The sequence below is a fragment of the Sturnira hondurensis genome, unplaced genomic scaffold (genome assembly GCF_014824575.4).
Source record: "Sturnira hondurensis isolate 20B ecotype Veracruz unplaced genomic scaffold, ASM1482457v3 Scaffold0018728, whole genome shotgun sequence".
Taxonomy (NCBI): Eukaryota; Metazoa; Chordata; class Mammalia; order Chiroptera; family Phyllostomidae; genus Sturnira; species Sturnira hondurensis.
This window is the reverse complement of record NW_028091359.1, coordinates 5,919,239-5,936,538: the sequence shown is the minus strand read 5'-3', so window position 1 is coordinate 5,936,538 and position 17,300 is coordinate 5,919,239. Positions and strand designations below refer to the sequence as shown.

General features: G+C 47.7%; 1 protein-coding gene across 1 annotated transcript in view; it reads right to left on the bottom strand.

Moving 5' to 3' along the window:
* Positions 1 to 1,429: 1,429 nt before the first annotated feature.
* The window catches only part of MAP3K3 (mitogen-activated protein kinase kinase kinase 3), a 62,113-nt gene continuing 46,242 nt past the window's right edge, over positions 1,430 to 17,300 (bottom strand). The window contains exons 7-16 of the mRNA XM_037069960.1: positions 13,218 to 13,351; positions 10,026 to 10,099; positions 8,260 to 8,327; positions 7,975 to 8,067; positions 7,164 to 7,355; positions 6,004 to 6,152; positions 5,207 to 5,338; positions 4,587 to 4,716; positions 4,038 to 4,215; positions 1,430 to 2,990 (exon numbers count right to left, since the gene is read on the bottom strand). Of these exons, the coding sequence (XP_036925855.1) occupies positions 2,762 to 2,990; positions 4,038 to 4,215; positions 4,587 to 4,716; positions 5,207 to 5,338; positions 6,004 to 6,152; positions 7,164 to 7,355; positions 7,975 to 8,067; positions 8,260 to 8,327; positions 10,026 to 10,099; positions 13,218 to 13,351 (1,379 nt within the window). The 3' untranslated portion in view covers positions 1,430 to 2,761. The remainder of the gene's footprint in view (positions 2,991 to 4,037; positions 4,216 to 4,586; positions 4,717 to 5,206; positions 5,339 to 6,003; positions 6,153 to 7,163; positions 7,356 to 7,974; positions 8,068 to 8,259; positions 8,328 to 10,025; positions 10,100 to 13,217; positions 13,352 to 17,300) is intronic.

Below are 17,300 nucleotides of genomic sequence, written 5' to 3'. Positions count from 1 at the left end.
GAACCCAGACACTGGTGACACTCAGGGCTGACAAACTGCCCTCTGGGATGCTCCTGGGAGTGAGAGAAGGGGTGCCATCTCTGAGCTAGCAGTGGTACCAGCCAAGACATCCCATCCTAACACCCCTCTTGGAGGCATTACAAGTTTTCCACTGAAGCACCCGAGTTTGTTCCTGGGCACTGTACCCGGCCCCTTTCCAGCAAACGTCTGCTCCCTCCACCTTTCAACCAAAAGCACTGCCACAGGATCCCTCTGGTATAAATGATCCCTTTTATTTTAAGTAATGCGCGACACTGGCCTGGCTTTGCTCTGCAAGCCCTCGGTCAAGATATAGTCAGATAACTATGGCTGCAGGTTCTTCTGCACAATCCACAATTCAGACACAGACACAGAGCGGAGTGGGTGGGAGGGGCAGGAGGGTGGCAGAGGAGATTGTCCCGTGTTGGCCTCTGTTGCGTTGGCCGAGGCTGACATACCCCACAGAATGATGAGCAAATGGCACAAGGCCCGTCCCACAGCAACCCTGGGGCTGCTAGGAGACTGCCCTCCAGGACCTTTGGGCCCAGGCCAGTCTAAGCCCACAACTTGTCATCTGGATTATTTAATAATAAATTAAAATTAAGCAACAGCTTGGTCCTGAGGATGCTGAGCCAGCATGTCCACAGTTTTGGGCACAAAAAAATCGGGGTCTTATTTTGGAGTGCAGGGTTGGCCTGTTTGCAAATTCATTCTTAAAAACACATTCCCTGTGAGGTTAAGACCCTTGGTGGGGGTGGTTGGAAATGGGGGCTCTGTGAGAGCCTGAACCTGGGACACAGAGTCGTCTCATCTTGTCAGCTCCAGCACCGTGAATGCTCTGTTTCCTCTTGGGAAATGGGGGCAAGACAGGGGTGTGAGCCCAAGAAGAGTGGAGGAGCCATCAGGATGGGGTCATGAAGAGGCCGAGCTGCCATTGGGCAGCTTTGGTCGAGATGAGGGGCCCGGTCCCCACCCTGGGCAAGGGCCGAGGTGGAGATAGGAGCACATGCTTGCTGTCTGAGGGCTGGGCTGGGGGTGCCTGACAGAGACCCCCAGGGAAAAGGATGTAAATAGGCCCAGGCCCAGTTGGCACCGTGCAACACATTCCTGCAAAACCTGCTTTCATTTTTTTCTCTCTTGAGGTGTCCATCACCTGTAACAGTCTAGAAGTGATATATATACAAACCATCAAATATGATCTGAGATATAAATTAACAAGTACAAGGCCTCACATTACATGATGTGAAAAGGCTAAAAACAGCGATAGAAACTACATTCATAAAAGTGCATCGTCAACATACAACGAAGGCTTTGGCTTGTTCTGGTGCCCTTGGGAATTGGGCATGGCTGGCAATGAGCTGCCTGGCGCTGATCCCCAGCTCCCTGGAGATGCCCATCCCTGGGCACTGGCTTTTTTTTTTCTTTTTCCTTTAATTACAACTCCCAAGGAAACTGGGTGTTGAGAGGGAGGAGCTCTAGCAATAGGCACATTTTGGAGGGGAGGGGCCGGAAAAAAGGACCAGCACCCAGGCTGAGGTAAATAAGGCCAACTCTAAGCTGCTTGGAGATACTGGCTCCCAGACCCCTGCTGCCACTCCTCCCCCAAGGGAGGGGCAAGAAGAGAAAGAGGCTGAAGCCTCATGGGGACGGGCAAGGCTGGCCAAGGACGCACAGAGCTGGCGGTCATGGACATGATCACAGGGGCTCTCCCTTCTACCAGTCGGAGAGACTCTGGCCCAGCTGGATCATACGCACAGACAGCCTGGTACAGCTCCCCTGGCCAGCCTGAGTGCCCTGCTCAGGGCAGGGTGGCCGGTTGGATCAGAGGCTCTCAGCGTGCTCTCCGTCTTCCTGTCTGATGCAGTGGGGGAACAGAGGCCAGGCCAGGCCAGGAGCACAAAGGCCATTACCTTCAGCTCTTTCCGATCCAGCCTAAGGCCTGAGCCCATAGCAGGGGTACTCGGAGCCCAGAGGGCCCACAGTCTCCAGTTCAGAAACTGGGCACAGCATAAGAGTGACTCCAATTTGTAAAACAGAGACAATTGCATTGACAAAACTGCCCCCTCAGTGGGGCAGTTCCACATCTCAGGCCCCTGCTTGGGAAGGCAGGGTCACAGGGGTAGGCAGGACGGGCTCCTCCTCCCCCGAATAAGGCAGCATAACATTTGCTTCATTCATCTTTGGTAAGGTCAGGGACTGGCAAAGCTGACCTGGAGGCTCGAGGGAGAGTGCAGCCCAGGCCTCTGCCTTCCATTGGCCGTGGGTTGCTGGGCTTTACCTCAGGCCTGGGTGGGCTCATCCAGCCCAGAGATGCCCTGGTGATCTCCAGACATGGGGAGGAGAAACAAAATAACACTCTGAATGAAAGTAACACTATTCGGACCCTCGTGTCCATCATGTGCCCCCAAGATGGCACAAGATGGACGCTGGTGCTGACTGCAGTGTCAGGACACAGCCCCAGGGGTGGGGCCCACAGCGCCTCGCACACTGTTTCTAGCCCCTTACCCTCCACGCTGAGCTGATGAGGCTGGAGCTCTCAGGTCTGGCAGGCTGGGGGCTTCCAGTCCTTGAGGCTGCAGTTGCCCCACCCTGGTTCTGAGCCCCAGTGGCAGAAGGGGCACAGACAAACGCTGGCTGACTGCAGCTCCATGGTCCACAGCCTTGCCTGGGAAAAGCAGCAACTCTGCTGAGCCCCACAGCAGCCCCTTGCCCATGCGGCTGGCAGCAGCGTGGCCTTGAGAGCTCAGTACACAAGCTGTGCAAAGTGGTGTGTGAGCAGCTCCTCGGCAGAAGGTCTCTGGCGGGCCTCCACAAAAATGCGCCTCAGGAAGTCCCGGCCGTGCTCAGAGATATGGGAGGGCAGCTGAGGATTCGTGGGCTGCGTGGCAATCTTGAAAATGGCGGCCATGGCTTCATACTCTGCCCAAGGTGGTTTCTCTGTCAGCATCTCTACCACAGTGCAGCCCAGGCTCCTGGTGAGAGAGAGAAGCCCAGGTCACCTCTTTGCCAGCCCCAAGCTCCCAGCTGCCCTGCCCACTTGTAAAGGAGGTGCTTTTCTCAGAACACACTGAGGCAGACTGAACGAAGCTGAGCATGGATACAATATAGAGGGTCCCGGGGGCCAGAAGAGGCTTCAAAGCACTGTTGGCCTCATCCACACCAGCTTCGTCAACCTACACCCAACCTGGGTAACTTGAGACTGGTGAAGAGAACCACTTAGTATAGACAGAAAGAACTCCAGGACAACTATGTTACATTCCTACTGCCGCTGTAGCAAATTACCATGAACCTAAAAAATGATACAAATTCATTACAGTTCTGGAGGTCAGAAGTCTAAAATTCATCTCACTGGGCTGAAGGTCTCAGTGGGGATGGTTCCTTCTGACAGCTCTGAGGGGAGAATTTCCTCGCTTTTTCCAGCTTCTAGAGGCTGCCTTCATTTCTTGGCTCATGGCCCTTTTAATGCTTCACTCCACCCTCTTGCTTCCCTTGTCACACCTGCTACCCACTCTGATCTCCTGCCTCCCTTTTATAAGGACTCTGCTGGTTATACTGGCCCACCTGGGTAATCCAGGATGATCTTCCCATCTCAAAATCCTTAAATTAATCAAATCTACCAAGGTCCTTCTGCCATATAAATTAACATTTATAGATCAAGGGGGGTAGTACATGGACATCTTCAGAGGAGTATCATTCAGCCCAAGGGGAAGAGCCTTCCAAGCCCTTTCAGGGGATGGACATGAAGAAATACACATGCAAGCTGAGTATTAGGAGAGGGAATAGAAGCCTGCTAGTGTATAGTGGCTGATCTAAGCCCTCAGTATGGATCTGACTTCTTTTTAAGCAAACAGCAGGGATGTTTTCCACAGTCTAAGTTCTCAGCAACAACATTTGCTATTTGGAGTTGAAACACACCACTACCTCTGCATCCTGGCCTAGCTGGCAAGAGGTGGATCCTCCCTCCCTCCTTCATGCCATGCCACAGAGCCTCAGAGCTCATTTCCAAAGCGACTACTCACCACACATCTGCCTTCCTTCCATAGCCTTCACCGCTGATCACCTCGGGGCTCATCCAGTAGGGTGTGCCGGTGACCGAGCGCATGCCTGGGCCTGACATGCAGATGGTCTGCAGGCGTTTGCTGGCCCCAAAGTCCCCCAGCTTCACATTCCCAGCAGAGTCACGGAGGATGTTAGCTCCTAAGGCATTAAAGGGCAGAAGATACAACTCTGAACTCTCTGGGCCTTTCCCTCCCTGCTTTTTCCCTACCTTCCAGGTCACAGGGCTGCTGGGAAAGGCCAGGGCTACCATAAATTAGACGTGAACTGCACAGGACAAACAAGCTAGTGATGGAAGCCTCAGCCCTACAGCACAAAATAATCATCACCATGGCCAACACTGCCAAGCACTTTCCTTTGCAGTATTTTCCCAAATTGATCTTCTGATCAATTACTCAACTGATCTTCACAGGATCAGCAATTAAGAAAACAATTAAGAGTCCTACTTTTCAGAAAGTTTGGAATAGTTAAGCGACCAAGTCTTGGGGATTCTGTAGCCTGCCCCTACTCACCCTTAATGTCTCGGTGAACAATCATGTTGCTATGCAGGTAAGACATGCCCTCTAGGATCTGCCGGGTGTATTTTCGGGTCACACTCTCCGTCAGAGCTCCATAGGCCTTCAGCTGGTCTTTCACTGAGCCCTACAGCCACAAAAGTCAGAGGGGGTCACTGTGGGAAGATGATGGAAGGGAGGCAAAACTATTTCCAGCCACGAGAATTGTAGCATAGAAGTGATTCATCCAATCCCCACTTGTGATGGACTGGGTATTTTACCAGGAGATACCGGGCAGCATGGAGAAAAGTCTGAGACAGTCCTTCCCTCAAGGAACATATGACCAAAATCCACAAGGCAGCCTCCTCTGCTCCAGGTAAAGGTGGTACTTACTGGAGAGTGCAGCGATCCTGGAAGCCTCCAGTGAGGGTGGCCTGAGACAGTTCTCATCCCACACCATCACTGGGACCAGGGGCAGGCCCTTCTTGCCTGCAAGTCCCGCCATCACCTCACCACCTCCTCTGAGCCTCCGGAGTCTCAGGTGATCAGACCCACATCAAGGGACCCCTCCTCTGAAGCCCCAAGCCCAGGCCAGGCCCTCTCTTCTGCATGTCTCACACACATCAAGGGGCACATACCCCTGGCATGTACTCCATGAAGATGGTCAGGGTCTTCTCAGCACGGTCCCGCAGACAGCCATAGTACTGCACAATGCGCTCATGCTGCAAGTTCTTCAGCAACTGGATTTCACACTCCAGAGCACTCACCTCCTAGGGGAGGGGCCCAGTGGTCACCTCAGCTCTCAGGGCCTTAGTTTGCCTGCCTGGGATCAGCTCAGTTTGCCCTACTCAGTGCCCTCAGAGGGATCTATCTGCCTTGGAAACTTCAGCTGGAGAGAAGAGGGATTCTCTCAGTTGTTTGGCCCTTGGCCTCACTGCTGGGCAACCCTTTGAGTGGTGGCACTCCCACACAGGAAATACACAGAGAGAGGGGTGGAAGGAGTTGTGGGTGCTCGATAACTGCTGTACTTAAGGTAACTGGTGTATTTTACCCACTCAGATTGGACGATAGAACCCACTCAAAGGTGAATTACAAGGACAGGCTCCTTCCTGGGCTGAGAGAGACATCCGTTTGGTAAGGGGAAACTGCTACTCTCTGACACTGGTCATCACCTCTTACTCTGGGTTGCTTGTAACTTTGGTATCAGCTTAGTTCCTCATACCCAATCCCTCCCCTGGATGCTTGGTGCCCTTTGGATTATAGTCCCTTCATCCCACGGCCATGGCCAAGGTCAGGGCCATGGCCGACAGCAAGGGAACTGGGAGGAATAATGGGAGAAGTAACCTGTAGCACCTGGTGCAACTGGGCTGTGCAACCAGACAGGTACCTGGTTAAGAGGGTGGGACCGGAAGTCAGACCATGGGGAAGGCATTACCTTGCTTGTCTCAGGACTGTCTGGGTCAAATTGGACCTGCTTGGAAGCAAGTTCACGTCCTGTGTCCACGTCATAACACAAATAGACCCTGCCGAAGGCACCCTGGCCCAGAAGCTTCCCTCGGCGCCAATTGATGGGGGCACTAGGAGCTACAGGAGAACAGAAGGAAAGAGCTTTAGTCTCTGTGCATTATTTATTGATATCCTGCCTCATTCCCCAGAGGCTCTATATGGGACCTTTGGCTGGAGATCGCCCATCACCAGTCACTATCACACCTGACTGCAGCATCTCCACCCTCACCTGGAACAGACCCAGAGCCCTGGTCAATCAGATCACAAGACCTGAGTCTTGAGAGGCAGAGGACTGATGTAGTCATCCTTAAATGCTTTTCTGCATTGATCAAACAAACTTCTATATTTCCAAAGTCCCTAAATATCTTTTTTTAAAATTTTATTTATTTATTTTTAGAGAGAGGGTAAGGGTGGGAGAAAAACATCAATGTGTGGTTGCTGCTCATGCATCTCCGACCAGGGACTCGGCCTGCAACCCAGGCATGTGCCCCAACTGGGAATCAAACCAGTAACCCTTAGGTTTGCAGGCTGGTGCTTAATCCACTAAGCCATACCAGCCAGGGCTAAAGTCCCTAAATATCTTAATATGGCAGGAATTAAGAGTCAGCTCTTCAGTTTAAATATGGCAAAACTAAAGACCAAAGAGGGGAAGTGGCTTGCCACAGAACAGTGGAATAAGGACTAAGGTCAAAGGGGTCTGCTATCCCTGTGCAGACTCTTCCAGTGTAGAAAGAATGGGCCAGCCCTGGCTGGTGTAGCTCAGTGGATTGAGTGCGGACCTGCGAACCGAAGGATCGCAGTTCCATTCCCAGTCAGGGCACATGCCTGGGTTGCAGGCCAGTTCCCAGCAGGGGACCCACGAGAGGCAACCATACATTGATATTTCTTTCCCTCTCTCCTTCCCTTCTCCTCTAAAGATAAATAAATAAAATCTTTTAAAAAAAAAAAAAAGAATGGGCCAGAGCAGCCCACTGCTGAACCAAACAGCCCCTGTAGACTCATGGGCCTCCCAGCCTCCCAGCTCCCCACCCTACAGCTTGTCTGAGCATCCCCAGGGCAGTCTCCTCCTAGCCAGGGCCCACTCCTCACACTTGGTTGGCACATTCCTCTCCTGCACTGAGAGGGCGTTCTCGCTGTCTGCACTCCGAAGGCGCCCTCGGGGGTCCAGATATTGCACCGCCAGACCCATGTTCTCGCCATTTGTGCTCAGGGAGCGGCTGGAGGGCACCAGGGTGAACAGGTTACCTTGATGACGTCGTATTCGGGGAAATGTTCTTCTACCTGAAGGGGAGCAGGGGCCAGAGCAGAGTAAATCAGACCTCTGGCCTTGAAGCTAAATGTGCAAACCAGGTCATAACACCAGTTCTGGTCCATCCTATCTTTCCTCCTACCTAACTCCTGCCAGAACGGGTAACGTCCCAAGCACCTTGAGAATCAGGACAAAAGCAGGAATTAGGAAGCAAAGATGGGTCAGGAATCTCTGGCCAAAGAGAAGGCACAAGGCTGGCTCTCAGACCCCACAGCACTCACAAGGCCAGTCCACAGCTGAAGTCTCTTGTTTTCCTTGGCATCCTAATCCTAAATCTCTGCAGAAGCTCCCTTCTGTTTGCTGCCATGGGGCAGAAGAGGGCGATGGAGAGCTGCTGCCCTGGAGCTGGAGCAGGCTGCACATTCAAAGGACAGAGTTCCCAAAGGCACTATCCCTGAGTCTACAAATACCATCCTCCCCCTTTCTTGTTTTGTCCCAGTCTCTAGTGCCTCAAGTCTGGGCACAGTTCCTCAGGAATAAAGGAAACTTGGGGTCTGGAGTGTCCCAACCCACCCCTTGGCAGTGGCTTTTCCATGACAGAGCTGTAACTACATCCTTTTTGAGACAGCCAGCAGGTAGAAGTGCACTCACCATCGTTGTAGTCCTTGTGGTGCACAGAAACGTGGTAGCGCCGGGGGTAGGTTCCACCTTTGACCCCTTTGTCATAGAGCTGAGTTTCCCGATCTGAGTATGATAGAGGAATCACTGGCTTCTTGGCAGATTGTACTGAGTGATCCATTTAAGCTCCTAGGTCACCTGAGACCTCAGAGCAATAGGCCCGAGAAGAAGCAAAATACAGTTCTGGCTTCCCAACTCAGCTTTCAAAAGCAGAAGGCCTGCAGCCCCTCCCAGACACCCAGGCTCTGGGGAACTCACCCGAGAACTCCTGTCTGTTGTCTGGGAAGCTCTGGGCTCGGGACATTCGCGATTTCCGGAAGGATGGACTGGAAAATACAAAATGAAATCACAAAGTAGACTTAGCATATTTCCAAAGCAGCTCACCAGGGCAAGAGGCAGGATATCCAGATGGACTCCCTCTTCTAATTTCCTCACATGTATTTACACATTAGGAAGCAGAGTATAAGGCAAACAGCCCTTTTCTGGGCTCAGCCTATTACTTTCTCTCTACTAGTCTTGAGACACAGACCTGACAGGGCCCTGAGTGATGGGCCCCTCCAGTCCTCCTGAACGCCATCTGGCTGCACAGCACTTTCCCTTCTTGCCCTTTCCTCCCACCCTAGTATCGGAAAGTTGAAAAAACAACAACAAAACCCTCTTGTTCAGGGCAGTAATAAAAATAGCAATACCACCAAGCATCTTCCTTTCAGGCTAATCACCATCATCCCATTTCAGTGATGGGGAAACTGAGGAACAAAGAAGTTAAGGGACTTATCCGAAGCTACTCGACTAATATTTGGTGAAACTGGAGTCCACCTGGCTCTAGATCTCATGAAAGGAAGACGTAAACCCTATGCTCACGTTAGGCCAGGCGTCAAAGAAGGCAGTCCAGGTGACTGGGTTCCACTCCCAAGGAGAAGAAAACAAAACAAGGGAGGGACAGAAGAAAAACCCAAGAATCAAGTGAGTAAATTTAGCTGTCTCCCCTAACCACCACCTAAGATCCTTCCCCTCACAATTGCTAGACCCAGACCTTCTGGGTAGACAGCTGGGTAATCCTGTCCTACTTTCCCCACCCCTACCACCCAGTTTGGCCACAAAGCTTCAGAGGCAGCCCAAAGCCAGAGTTAGTCCCTGTCCTGACAGAGTCCTAAATCTGTGGCACCAAGCCCCAAACAAACCTACAAAGTGGATACCAACAAGTAATTGTGACTATATTCTGTATCTAGGGGGAGGAGCTTCCATCAGCACTCAGATCTGTTAGGAAAGACATAGTACAAATTGGCCATGGTCACAAAATCAGTGCCCACATGAACAATTAATCGTGCCACAAAGAAAAAAAATCTACAAACTTGCCCTATAGCCTCTGACCATGGCCAGACGTGACCACCAAACATTCTTTTGGACATAACAAGGGCAAGGTGAGAGACTGGCTGTATCAGTGTCAAAGCCAACTTCAAAGGCACCCTCACTGATGGGCAAACCAGCTCCACAGAACCATATGGCATGTGAAGGACAGCACGTGTTTCCTCCCGAAGCATAAGAACGAGATTACACACCAAACAAGCAGTGTGGTGAGCTAGGCAGTCTGAATATTTTGCTTTTGATTTTTTATATCCAGGTTTCTTATTCCACCAAAAGCACTTTAAAAAGTGAACCCACAATTTTGTCCCCCAAACACTGAAGGTCCACTGCTTCTCAGTCCAGACCACAGCAATGAGGCCCAGAGCACCAGAGCAGTATGTATGATGCAGAGGCAAACCTGGAAACAATAAGCACTTGGAACAACAAAGCAAGCATTTAATACACGTGAACTGCTCTTCAATTTACCTAATTGTGTAAACATAACATTCTCATGGTGTTTGGAAAATTAAGGAGAAAGTTCTTTTCCAAAAGCATGATGTTTTTAGCACGGGCCTGCAGACCAATGTATAGATACACACACACTCACTAACTCTATTTCCTCAGCCCATCAGTTCCAAAACACCTACACACTAACCCCAAAACCAGCCCCAGCCTCATACCTGTCTGCTGACCTGTCCAAAGATTGGCAGCTTCCTGACAAGGAATTTTCAGCACTGTCCAAGGGATCCAGCATCTGCAAGACAAATTATGCAATAAAACCCCAGCCATAGCCTGAATCCCTGAATCCAGGTGAGTCAGGGCTTTAAGGCCTGGCCAAGGCCAGCAAATGGTCCTTTTTGTTAAAATATGAAAGTGCTCTTTTTCTGCTTGTGCAGAGAAGAATGATTAGGAAGGTACCATTCTCCTCTGAAGTTTGAAAGTGTCCAAGAGGGAGAAAAATGCCTGGCTGGCATCCCAAAGAGCTCTGCCAGGAGAGCAAAGCTGACGCTGCTTCTCTTGTTGGCATATTCTTGGCTCACGACTGCTGGAACCTGGCACTGGAGATGGTACTACCCTGCAGAGGCTTCCAGTGTATTTGGGTGGGACCGGAATGCTTCTGTTTACACTCCATAATTTATAACTGACAAAGACAAGTACTGCCCCCATTTCACGGACAAGCCACTACAGGTCTAGAAAAGTTAGGGGCATTGTCTAAAGTCATGCAACCAGTTAACGCACAGCTGATACAGATCAAAGATTTCCCAGTTCCTGGGTCTCATGCAGAGGTAACAGGTATCTATTAAATATGTAAGTTAAAATGTTTCTCTGGCCCTCAGGCAAATGCAGTAACAAAAAAATTTAAGATTGGCTTTGTCTCCAACTAAACGCTCCTTCATTCTGTCCATGAGGGGAGGGGGTTTCTACTAACAGAGTATTCATGATCTGAGATCCAAAGTTGAACATACATAGGGAAGCTGAGTAACGAAATTATGAAAATTCACTAATAATGTTCATAAAATTAGTTTCCAACTTAAATGATCTCTTTCCATTTAATAGGGCTCATCTCACCCATAATTTCAAATACTTCAGGTCATATTGTCATATATAATGTTTTGTAAAAAAACTATCAATCAAGGCAAATTACTTGCAAAATAAAACTGCAAATCTTGCAAAGAAAATAAGATTTTCCAAAGCAGACAAAACCAATATGGAAAGAACTGTTCCCACCCCATCAAATGGATATTTGGCACAGGTGGAACAGTTAATAGAAGAAGAAAGAATGAGCAAGTACAACAACAAGACATGTGTGATGTGGGAGCAGGAACACCAAAGGCTCAAGAGATACCTTTGAAAAGCCCTGCTAATTCCATAAAGGCTTTTGTGAAAAAGAACCCCCTTTACAACAGCGCTGCAGAAATCAAAGGGGAAATGAAGGAAGTTACGTTGTGCTAGCAAAATTTTTGTTAGAAATATTAAGCCAAAAAAATCAACATGAATCATGCTTAGAATTTCATTCTAAAAATTAGCAAATAGGTGCAACTATTATCTAAATCTGATTAGAGCAAAAACAAAATAAACTTATCTTAGTTTCACTTTTTAAGAAAGTCTCAATTGAATATTCTTTCACTATATACTATGCTGTTTTGGTCTCTTAAGTACATTTATCTTGAATGGCTCAATTACCAGCAGCAATTCTCTTTAGCTAAGAGGCAGGGCACTGGAGAATGACCTAAGCATTTCCAAGCCACCACCTTCCTTGGCATCTTTCCAGAAGTCTGTCCTCACTAGGAGTCTAATATTCCCATGCCTTTGAGGGCCAGGCATGTAAAGTAAAGGAGTAAAAGGACCAGGGTATAGGACCACAGGGAGGTATAGAGACCAAAAGCAATCAAACTCATTTGTAATCTCTGAGATTTTACACCCAAGTCACCCCTAGTACAGCTGATGTTCAGAAGTGCTCTGGTTAGAAAAAAACAGGAAGAATGGTCAGTGAAAGCTCACTGAAAAGACTTGAGAATGAAGCCAGAATTCTCACACTTGCTGAGTTTACTAAGCCAAAATGCCATTTTCATCAAGTGAGCCAATTGTTAAAAAGCTAACCATTCTTCAACTCAGCATATGTGAGATTCGTTCAAATTGTTGCATATATCAGTGTTCATTTTAAAAAATCCCTGTCTAGTATTCTGCTGTATGACTATAGTACAATTTGTTTATCCATTCTCTCTTTGATGAACATTTAGGTTGTTTCAAGTTTCTGACTCTTAATGAGTAAAGCTCTTATAAACATCCATGTAGAAGCCTTAGTAAGAACAAAAACAAAAACAAAAACAAAAAACACCTAGCCATTAAAATGAGTTAGCCATTGTGGTGGACACACCATAAAGTGATCCCCCTCCCATGACTCACAGCCTTGTATAATCCCCTCTCCTTGAGTCTGGGTAGAACCTGGAACTTGTTTCTAGTCAAGAGACTATGGCAACAAGGATGGGATATTCATTCCTATGATTACATTTTATAAGACTCCATCTTTGCACACTGGAGCAAGAGACTCTCTTATTGGCCTTGAAGAAGCTGTCATATTGTGAGAGGGCCATCTGGCAAGGAACTGTATGTGGCTTCTAGGAGTTTAGAGTGGTCCCTGTAAAAGCCAGGAGGAAAACAAGGACCACAGTGCTACAATCAAAAGGCACCAAATTCTGCCAACCATGTGAGCTTGGAAGGGAACCCCAAGTTCTAAAAAGAAATGCAGCCTCGTGTGACCCCCTGAGTGTAGAACCCAGCTAAGTCTTGACTGGATTCCTGGCCCAAGGGAACTATAAAGTAAATGTATGCTGTTGTAAGCCATTGAGTTTGTGGTACTTTGTTATGCAATAATAAAAAGCAAATATAGCTGCTTATCATCATAAAGGTTCACCCAAAGTAATCAATCCTACAGTGTAATCTGGATATGGTATACTCCCTACCTTTTATCAAAAAATAGCAAAATTAAAATGCAGATAATGAAAAACAAAATCTGTCAGTTTAGGATTGGTCATATGCTAAAATTATGCTGAAATGATAGGCAGTTATAAGGAAGTGTACAAATAACAGAGTGGTATTCTACAAGACCAGTGAGAGAACCACAGAAGAAAAAAATTGTCAAATGCGAATCCAATACCCAAAGAGGCTAGGTAGATTAGGTCCAACCTTTGGCACAAAGTAATATTTGATCCCTAGAAAGCAATAATCCATATTTTTGCAGGCCTGATTTACATAAGAGCTTTTGGGTGGGGCTCAAGTCTGCACCCTTAGCTCTGCACCATGCCCACTGAGAATTTCCCCAATTTAACCTTGTCTGACACACTTCAAGACGCTCCCCAACCCATACTCACGCATTGCTCACTGGTCTCTGGAATGAACTCCCCCTCACTGTTGATGCTGGTGTAGGAACCCTGCCGGGCAATGCGCTGCTGCCGTTCAGGCACATAGCCAGGGGGAGGTGAGCTTCGGCCAGGGTTCTGGGAGCCTAGATCAGAGAAACAAGATCTTTGACCACAGAGCCCAGGACACACAGCCTGAGAGGAGCACACACACAATCAGCTCAGACCAAGCATTTCTTACATGGGCTGGTGGAGAGTCACGTACGACTCTTTAAACATCCTGGAAGAGAGTGCTGAGGCTCAAGTAAACTTCTTGAGCACGGTGGCTTCTTCCCCTCATCCAAGAACCCCAGAAAGAAGGGGAAGATTACTTATAGAAAAGTCAAGGAATGGTGGGGTCAGCTGCTCTTTGAAAGACAGTCTCTAAAGAGTTTAAACTATTATTTTCAATGTCCTTCAAGAAACTGATTCCTTTGTTCTTCCATGTGAAGACAGTCATTCTGAAGACATTTTATTTTTTCCTGTTTTGTCTTTTTTTCCCCAGAAGACATTTTAATAAATTTGTACAGAAGACATTTAATAAACTTTCCATCAAGAACACTTCCAATCTCTTGTTGGGGGCATCAACCCAGCCTCCCTCTCTAAGAACCACTGACAGTGAGGTTTGTTGGGTGGGAAAGCTAACCTGGGGCACTCAGTATCCTGGCTTCCTCCACACCTAACTTCAGTGCAGAGGCCAGAAACAAAATTGCTCTGAAAGCAGACATAGATATTTGCTGGACTTCTAGTCTCAACACCTCCTCACGGTAGAGGCTACCAATTCTGAGATAAAGAGGTACTTGAACTATGCCTTCCAAATGACCTCAAAGAGCTCTTTTTGTCCAAATTTTCTAAGCCATAACTGACACTGGGAGCCTCTAAGTAGAAACTGACACTACTCTGAGAATAAATTTAGGGATACGGCTCCATGAACTAACAGAGGTATAAAATCAGCCAAGAAAATTTTTCTTTTCTCTTTTATACTGTTACCTCCGGTTTAATCCTCATAACACCCCTGCAGTGGAGGTGTATTATCATTCACATTGAACAGAAAGGGAAGCCCAGGCCCAACGCCACAGAATGATTTAATGGTGGGGTTACAGAAAGAAAACAGTCTTTGTGACTCCCGGTGCAGTTCAGCCAAGCCAATTTTGAGAACATAATTTATTTCCAAAAGACAGGCATGCTGCTCAATGCAGTGGCGGAAGGCAAAACTTCTACTTGAACTGTCTGGGCCATACATTCCCCATGAACATCCAAACAGAGGATGGGGATCGCCACCCACAGGGAAATGTGACAGCCTTTCTTCTAGGAGCAGAAGGGAGACTAATGAGGGGATTTTGGGACAACACAAGGGAAACAGAACGCTATGTTCCATGCAGCTCAAATTCAGAGCTGTTCTGTACATGGTCACTTACTAGGTAGAGGGCGGGGATGTAAGATGCCATCTGGCCAAAGGAGGCCTCGGAGGCAATGACAGGATGGAGGTAAGGGAAATCTGAATCAAAAATAAGAAATCTATTCCACTTCTCAGAGGCCCAGATGTCAAAGACCCATGTAACTGGCCATTTCCCTTGACACTGTAGCACAAAATTCTGGTGCAACCATGAAAAGGGGATGGTTTTTAAAACATGGAACACTATTTAATACTTGGCTTACAAACACAACCCTAGTGTCTGCTTCCTATCTCTGGCTTTGGAGAACAGTTTAGTAGTGCACACATTCTATGGAAAGCCAATTCATATGTTGGCAACACCTGTCAGCAGCAGAAACAATCTAGAGCAAGGTGCAGTGAAAAAAGCCTAGGCTTGGGAATTAAATGAACAGGAGTTCAAATCAGACTTTGCCACTCAGCTGAATATTTAAACCCTTGCCAAAATTTCCTCAGTTGCAAAAGTACAAAGAACTATCTACCTCATAAACTTTTTTGGGAAGGTATAAATGTGGTGACACAGGTACATAGAAATGGTAGGAACTCAGTAGAATTCCAGTTGTTTCCTTCACAGCCTGGGCAGATGCAATGAGTTAGACTCAAGATCCACCCCACCCTTCCACTATGCCTGCCTGTGCATCAGAAGTCAGTCAGCTAAAAGCTATTATTTATTAAGACTCCCCTGTAGGTTCAGTCAATCAGAAGCACTTGTGTAAGATTTAGATGGCTTTATGCTGTTCCTGCTATCTCTGGGTACAATAAGAAAGCTTCGACTTTTTTGCAGCAGGATTAGAAGAGCCCTGCCCCCGCCTGGGTCTCCAGTTTTCCTGCTTTTGAGACACAGGTGCAGACATCCCCAGGTTAAGTGGTGTGGACCAGAGCAGAACGGCACTGCACTTTGAATCTGGTGGCTTCCTGACTATAGTAAAGGAAGGGGCTCTGTGATGTGTCTGTTTCTCACTGTCCCAATGATCTCCTAAGCCAGAAGTACACTAAATCTCTTCTTGCTGAAACCAGTTAGAGTAGATTCTGTTCTGTTCAACTGAACCCTAACCAATAAAATCTAAAGTGTCCTAGAACAAACAAAAAGTGTCTGTTGTAAGGGACTGACTAAAGAGAGAAAAACTCTTACTTATTGATGAGATTGAAGACATTCAATCTATCAAACTATCCCAGACAGGATGAACTGTCCTCAATCTGTTACCTGGAGCATCTAGGGTGAGACCTCCCTGAGATGAAATATTCATGGCCCCTGACACCCACACATTCTCTTCATCAGCTGCCAGTAAACTCTTCCTTGGTTTTGCAGGTGGGATGGGACTAGCTTACGTGAAGCCAGTACTACAAACCCAGGAGGGGCTGGGGGAAAATAGCAAAGGTTTTCTGGGCTTTTATTTCCAGCCAGAGACTTTCACTTTTTCCAATACACATTGCTGCCTGCAGAGAGCCAGCCTTATTATCTGATGGGCAATGGGCCAGGAGCTATTGTGCACAGGCCCACAGCTTGGGGCAGGAAAGGGAAGTCTCCCCAAACCAATGGCTATCAGAGGAAGCAAATGGAAAAACCAGGAGTTGGCAGAACTGCTCTAGGCATTTTCAGTTTTGTTTTTATCTTCATCTCAGAAACTGGGGGCCAATGAGATGCACAACAGCAGTCAAGAACAAGTGAGACAGGGACCTGAACAGGACAGAACTCTAAGACTCACCAATGCTCACATATTTACCAGCAGGGACAACAGTGAGCCAGAGAACACAAATCACAGTGCTATGTTAGACACAGCTCATTCTAGGTCTCAGAAGGCAGGCACAGCAGGAATGATAGGTTATCTGAGAGACTGTTCCCTGGGTCTAGTCTCATCAAGCTATTTGTACCAAGGGCCCCATCTTAGCAACAGTTGAAACAAAAGAGCAGAGTAGTAGTCATGTGGTCACAGTGGTCCATAACCGCATGAAGGAGAAAGCCAGGGGATTAAGCTGCCAGTGGTCCGAATTCCTCCCAGGGCAGGCTAGCTCTGTTATACTCCTTAGCCCAGAGCAGCAGAGTCAGAACAAAACTCTCACTGTAGGCGATGGCTGATTCTTTTGCTTTTTACTCTGATTCAAAGCAGAAAGACAGGCTCTCAGATTCTAGCCCTTCTCACAGGAGCCTCCTGGCAGGAAGCTGATGCAGTCAGGAAGTTGCCTCTGCAGGGCGTTCTAGGGCTTTGGGTCAGTGTTAATGTGCAGGTCATTGCAAGTACAAAGAGATAGCTTTTTTTGGCCATCAATTATTTTTCGCTAAACCCTATTCTCTCTCGGGGGCAGATGAGATGGGGGAAGAATCAAATAATTTTTTCTTCCTCAATAGAAAATCTTAACCAGCATTTCCCAATATGCTCATGCTGAACCAGACTGAACAGAGCTTCTCAACATTCTTATTCCTTAAAACCCTAAAAAGAGCCCATTTCAACTTCCAAATTTTCCATTTTATTTTGAAGTTGCTACCACTGCTAAACAGTTTCTGGTCTCATCTAGTATCACAGAAGACGTTATAACAAGGAGAAAAAACCTGTACAAGTGAAGGAAGCTGACCATTTTTTTCTCTGTGTATAGTCACTACCTCTGCAGTCGTGGAATCCACTTTT